At 44.4% G+C, this 6,571-nt stretch overlaps 1 protein-coding gene across 1 annotated transcript; it reads left to right on the top strand.

Annotated features, from left to right (window-relative positions):
- Positions 1-1,946: 1,946 nt before the first annotated feature.
- LOC119303826 lies at positions 1,947-5,133 on the top strand. Its single transcript, XM_037580974.1, has 2 exons — positions 1,947-3,126; positions 3,933-5,133. Exons 1-2 carry the CDS (start codon positions 2,590-2,592, stop codon positions 4,908-4,910), a joined length of 1,515 nt encoding a protein of 504 aa, XP_037436871.1. The 5' UTR covers positions 1,947-2,589; the 3' UTR covers positions 4,911-5,133.
- The last annotated feature ends 1,438 nt before the right edge of the window (positions 5,134-6,571 follow it).

The raw sequence follows: 6,571 nt of genomic DNA, 5'->3' as shown, positions 1-6,571 counted from the left end.
CGTTGTAAAGTTTCCTTAACTCTTTGCGCAGTTTCATAATGTTCGTTGCCAACGATCCGAGGCTGTAACATAGTCGAGGTTGAATCTAAAGGATCTACTGTTGGATAAATACCCTTGGAAGCTAATCCTCTGGAAAGTACGGTAGTAGCATCCAAATGTGCAAATGTTGTGGCAGGGGCAGGGTCGGTCAATGATTCGGATTCTTAGTTTTCTGGGGGGAGGGGGGGGGGATTATTTTTCGCCCTTAGTTTCTCACTCGGGTCAGTCAGCCAATCTTGGCTCCACCATTGTTGTCGCGGTGGCCGGTGGGGGTGGCCGCCAAATCGCATAGGAGAGACGAAGCAGGGGCGGGTGATCCTGTCAAGATCTTGTCCGAGAGGATAAATATTAATATGGTGACTTGGGAAGATGATCCTAAAGCATTCGACGATAATCATGCTTTACCAGCTGCTACATACTCCCTCCGTTCCTTAATATTTGTCTTTCTAGACATTTCAAATGACTACTACATACGGATGTATGTAGACATATTTTAGAGTGTAGATTCACTTATTTTGCTCCATATGTAGTCACTTATTGAAATGCCTAAAAAGACAAGTATTTAGGAACGGAGGGAGTACAATATGATCCGGAACGGTTGATGTGCATCGTGGTCGTGATTAAGATAGCATAGTGGCCGTTGCACATACTAACTTTTACTTCCAAGTTGGGTATATAGAATAGTAACACGCAGCAAGTCCTAGAATCTGGTCAAGGAGACAAGAGGTGGTATATGAAATTCGTACGCGTTAATATATACCTGGTGGTTGTCTGATTCTAGGATATATGTGTGCGCTTGCATTCCCAGACAGCATTTAGAGCTAGAAGACTAGAACACTTGATAGAGGAGAACCAAGCTGCTTGGTTGAACAGACCGCAAGCAGAATGGAGGTGGTGGTAGGGGCGGCTTCGAGGGCGGCTTCGGGGGTGGTGGTGCAACTGGTGCGTGGAGTCGTGGTGGTCTTGAAGGATGCACTCCAGCTGCAAGGTGCTCGAGGGCTCGACCTTGAACGGCCAACGAGCGGAGACACGCCCTTGCACCAGGTACCAGAGCTGCCACTTAACATCTGCATGGTAACCGAGATGTTCCTGCAGATCCTTGCCACGGGGCTCGGCGCCCTCGCCTTGGTCTGGGCGACCGTCGTCCTGCTCGGCGGTTTCTCCACTTCCCTACAGAAGGCTGATTTCTGGGTCATCACCGCCATCGTCTTCATACAAACAGCCAGGTATACCTCCTCAATCCCCGTCCTCTGCTTATCACTCTTGACTAGCCGTAATATAAAACAGATCCAGTACAGTAGGAGTAATTAGTTTGCCTCTGTTGAGCCACAGGGTCGTGGGCATAAATGTAAGCCCCGAGGCAGAATTCTTCAACCAAGTTCCACCAGCATTCCTCGAATTGGGCGCCGAGCACTACACGAAATGGGGGCGGGGGAGGCCGCTGACTGGCCGAGCAACTGGCCAAAATTTCGTTTACTATCTCATGCTGGCACTTGGAAGTGCGAGGGATTTCATAACCATTGTGGCCTTCTTAGCAATATTGGTCCTTGCGGTCCCGATGATCGCAGGGCTAGGCTGCATATCACTTTCCATCTATCGTCTCATTGCCATCCTGTCGAGACACCATGACAATTCCAATGTGTTTCGTGCACTCATCTTGTCCTATGCTCTCGTGCTTCTCCAAGGTGGATTGTTCATCTTGTGGTTGTTTCTGAGGTTGTATCGCTCTTATCTTGCAAACCACGTGAGCTTCAAGTATGGACTTGAGGATAAGAGAGAATTGATTGACAAATATATGGACAAAACCTTGAGCATGGCCATAAAAAATGGGGTGTCAAGTACAATCAACAGGAACCTGGCTTCCTTCGCAGCAGAAATGATGAAATCTGAGTACAGTCAGGACCGCATTGATGCAGTTTTGGTGATGCATAGATTGACATCCCAAGAGGACCATAGAACAAGAACACTATCCCAGATACAATCCTCACCGCTCTGTGTTTCTAGGCTGCTTGACATGGTTACCTCAAAGAGCCGCACTGATCAGAGGACAAAAATATGCATCGCACAAATTGTGGCACATCTTGCCAGCAACCTGCGCCTGGCTGACATATCAGGAGCAACAGAGTCCATTTCTTCCATGATTGATCCCTACTTTACGAAAATATCAACACCGGCTACCAATGTCAACATTGACCATCAGACAGCTATTGACATCACAATTGACCAGCAGGGGGCTATTCAGTCAGCCAGCGCTGCCAATGGAGGAGAAAGCAATGGATCTTGTATTTTTGTTAAGCAATTAATGGAAAGGGTAGCTCGGCAGAGAGCAGAAATCATCAGAAATAGACAGCAAAGAACTCTTCAATCCTCCAGGACTACCAGTGGAGCTGAAAGCAAACCTCTAATTATCCATGGCCTGTTGATTCTTGCCAAGCTTGCAGTTAACCCGGACAACTGCAAGCACATATATGATTACAAGGGTCTCTTCTCCAAATCATATCCCCAGTAAAAAATAAAGTGTATGAGATCCTCAGAGATGATGGTATCACCATGGAAATAACTGAGAAGGCACTGGAAGTGGTGAGCATGCTTGTCAGTGGCACAGATGAAACCAATGAAAAGATACGCCAAGATATTTGTAGCAACGGGATAGTAGCGCACAATATTTGCTCAATCTTGGAAAAGGACCACATGTACGACAAGCTAAAGGTTCCAGCAACAAAGATCCTTACGGAGCTATCTTTGGATACGTCCACTCGAGCTACCCTTGGACTTGATGGCGTAGCTGATTTCATTAACGACTTGATGGACATCTTCTTTGATGCTGCTAATGAGAGTGAAGGACTCAAGAAGACCGCAGGTGAAGCATTAGCAGTACTGGCAATGGACAATGCCAATTGTATGACGATCATGAATTTCAGCACAGAGACAAATACTTCAGTTCAGCTTCTCACAGATATGATTCCTGTGGTAAACCATAGATTATATCAAACTCCCATAGCACAACTGCTGATGCAACTTTGTGCAAATTCTAATCCTGCAGAAAGGGAGGAGCATCTCGCATCAGTCAAAACAAATCTACATGAGGTAAGAATACATATAGATTTCCATATTATTTTTCCAATAATCAATTAGTACTCTATGCTTCACAGATACGAAAGAGCAGTTCGGAATGGTGAAGTCACTTATTTATTATATCTCATCTTTGTCATCAGCATCACATTTTTCAGATAGAGGATATAATTAATATGCGTGATGAAACATAACATAAATTTGTGAACTTATATCTAACAGTTCAGTAGACTTTTACTCGACCTAGGTTGATGTAGTATCTAAGTTTGATCTGACACAACAATTCGTAGTCCTAATCTTCATTGTAGTGTGCCACCATGAACCTGTTTGCTACAATCGAATTTCCAAACATCTACAGAAATTCAAATGGGGGCTAGCATAGAGCAGAACCAAATGGAACCCAAAAGTTCGGAAAAAAAGATTTTGTTTTCCACTCGTGTTTTGGACTGATGCATGCCAAACGGAACACAAAAGTTCGTTGGGACCATGCGTACTCCATAGCAGAAATTCCAATAAAAAGGCATGAGCCTTAACAATTTTGTTTATCGAAAAAAGAAATGAGTAATGAATATTATCATACCTTGGTTTTTAATTACTCCCTCCGTTCGGAATTACTTGTCTCGGAAATGGATGTATCTAGACGTATTCATTTCTGCGACAAGTAATACCGAACGGAGGGAGTAGTACACATCATGAGTAGAATATGCACCACCATTTTTCTTTTTACTTGATGTAACATTGCTGTCGAAATATCGCACATGCACCCTTGTTCTTCGAATAAGAGGTTTTGTTCTTTACTAAATTGTTTTTTGGCATGGCAGGTGCTCAAAGTTATATGCAATGTTGAACAAGGAGAAAATGCAAATCAGGTGGGTTCTCCACAGCACAACTTAGGCCAGCAACAAGCAGCATACACAAATCAGGCGGGTTCTCCCCAGCATAACCTGGTCCAGCAACAAGCAGCAAATGCAAATGCAAATCAGGTGGGTTCTCCCCAGCATAACCCGGGCCAGCAACAAGCAGCAAATAATGCAAATCAGGTGGGTTCTCCACAGCACAACTCAGGCCAGCAACAAGCAGCAAACGCAAATCAGGCGGGTTCTCCCCAACATAACCCAGGCCAGCAACAAGCAGCGAACGCAAATCAGGTGGGTTCTCCACAGCACAACCTTGGGCAGCAACAAGCAGCAAATGCAAATCAGACGGGTTCTCCACAGCACAACCGGGGCCGCCCCCCATTTTCTCGGGCACTTTATCGCTTGAACAGTTTTCTCGGGGCTCACCACTCTCACGCTGCTAACAGAAACAATCCCAGTGACAATTTGCCGGCTGTTGCTCAGCTCGAAGGTGCTAAAAGAAAATCCCTGGCAGCCTTCTTAGGCCTTACATTGGAGATATGTGACAAACTGGAGATCAGTCCAGATGATTTTGATAATGCACTTGCGCTCGTTCCTCTTTCCATGGATGACTTTATGGATAAACTGAATCATATAATAGAACAGTGCAAGGGCCACTCTTTTGATAGCTTGGAAGGGAAGGGTCCCTCACTTGAGTATCTGATAATAATCAAGACAGTGACAAAGTTATGTACATGGATGATGCAACGCAAGCCAGACTGCATCAGAGTATTCCAGAACAAGAACACTAGCACAAAATTGCAAGGTGCCTTGGAGGATATGAGAGACCTGGAACTAGGTATGCTCCTTACCGGCAGTGCAGGGGACATGGCTAATTACCAAACCCTTTCAACCATCGTGGGTGTTGCACGGCAGATGATGGATGCTAATGTGCAAGTTTAAATAGGAAGGGGTGGATAAGTAGTAGTACAAGTGTGCTGTTTTCTTTCGGTGTCTATTTTTCAGAGAATTGTTTTCTCCATGTGTCTCCGCACGTGTCAAGAATCAAGATAGCTGCTTGATTTTATATCTTCCCAGTTTACAATCTGCTTGATTTTCCGTGGATTAATTGTGCTTGCCTTTTGCTGTGTTTGTCAAATAGCCTTTGTATGACCGTTATTCGCATTGTGGTACCGAACTTGTAAAACTAATCAGATTTGTGTTGTAGACTTCTGTAGGAGACTAGTCACAATGTGAGTAACTTAAGTAGTAACATCACACATTTCAATACAAGATTGCTTATGTGGCAGCTAATTAATGAGAAGAGAGGGATTTGTGGTAACTTAGCTAGTTACCGTAACATCACACATTTCAAGGCATAATGAGTCTATAGCCTAATAAATGAACTCTTTCATGATATCACTTATATGTTACTACCCACTATGGAGATAGTTACATAGACTAGTAACATCGACAAGTTACTACTCTATGTTACTCCCCACTGTGAGCAGTTGGATAGAGAGATGCATCGCACATTCATTAAGCAAGCACAACCGGGAAGAAAATATTAAGCAAGAACAAGATTAAGAACACGTTGCACCAGGTTTTAGCATTGTTAGAAATCACCGTTGCATGTCCAATCTCATTTTTATACCTCAGGCACCACCATCAACAAAACATCCATAGAAAAGAAGGGAGAAGGTACCATGTTGTTCTTCGAATAAAATTCCTTCAGTTGAAGCACTGGAACAGCCCCGGCGAGGGCCCTCCAGCGTTCGGCTGGGCTCCTTCCGACGAGTGGCTACGCCATACCACGACTCCCTCAGGCGCGCGCGGAGCGGCGCACTCCGGCTGAGGCGCCATCCGCCGCGATACGGCGCAGCGATAAGAGCACGATGCCGAGCCGCGGAGCCAGCGCCGGCGTCGAATCGGGCCGAGGCGGAGGCTGCTCCCAGCGCGCACGGTGGCCCTCGGCCCCGTCGCCTCCCCGCCCCTCACCCCAGGCGCACGGCGCAGCGGCGCCGCCTCGATCTTGGCGGCCGGCGGCGATGTGACGTGGAAAGAGCCCAACGTATTTTTGCAATTGAGCTGACGTTCCGTTACTTTTTTATCTATATCTATACCAATATAAAAAAAACCCCAAAAAATATATCTAATTAATCTCGCCTATCAAATCATCTCAATCCAACGATCTAGACTGCTTCAATGTTAAGCACTTAACACGTTTAGCGTGCAATTAATTTCATAAAAAATATAATGCTAACGCAAATAATATCCTGCTTAATATCCGCATGTACTTAATATTCTTTCCAATTAACGTGCATTGCACGTACAGATTGACTAGTTACTAGCAAAAGGGTGTGATGTAACGGATTTTTTTTATAATTTTGAAGGCCATGACGATATTTGCATCACCAAGATTTACTATCACTCTCAATTTTCGTGAAATTATGAATATTTTTTAAACTCCTGAACATATTTGAAATCATGAATATTTTTTAAATTCACGAACACTTTTACAATTTTGCTAACATTTTCTAAAATCAAGAACATTTTATACTATTTCCAGAAAGATATTAAACAATTTTCTTGAATCGGTGAACATTTCTATAATCGACACACAT

The sequence above is a fragment of the Triticum dicoccoides genome, chromosome 5A (genome assembly GCF_002162155.2).
Source record: "Triticum dicoccoides isolate Atlit2015 ecotype Zavitan chromosome 5A, WEW_v2.0, whole genome shotgun sequence".
Lineage (NCBI taxonomy): Eukaryota > Viridiplantae > Streptophyta > Magnoliopsida > Poales > Poaceae > Triticum > Triticum dicoccoides.
The sequence above is the reverse complement of the archived record's forward strand: the minus strand, read 5'-3'. Positions and strand labels throughout refer to the sequence as shown.

Excerpts from the sequence above, each read along its gene's own strand:
- LOC119303826 (XM_037580974.1), top strand. The coding sequence starts at position 2,590 with ATGGAAATAACTGAGAAGGCACTGGAAGTGGTGAGCATGCTTGTCAGT. Across the intron at positions 3,127-3,932 it reads TCAAAACAAATCTACATGAG|GTGCTCAAAGTTATATGCAA; the intron begins GTAAGAATACAT and ends TTGGCATGGCAG.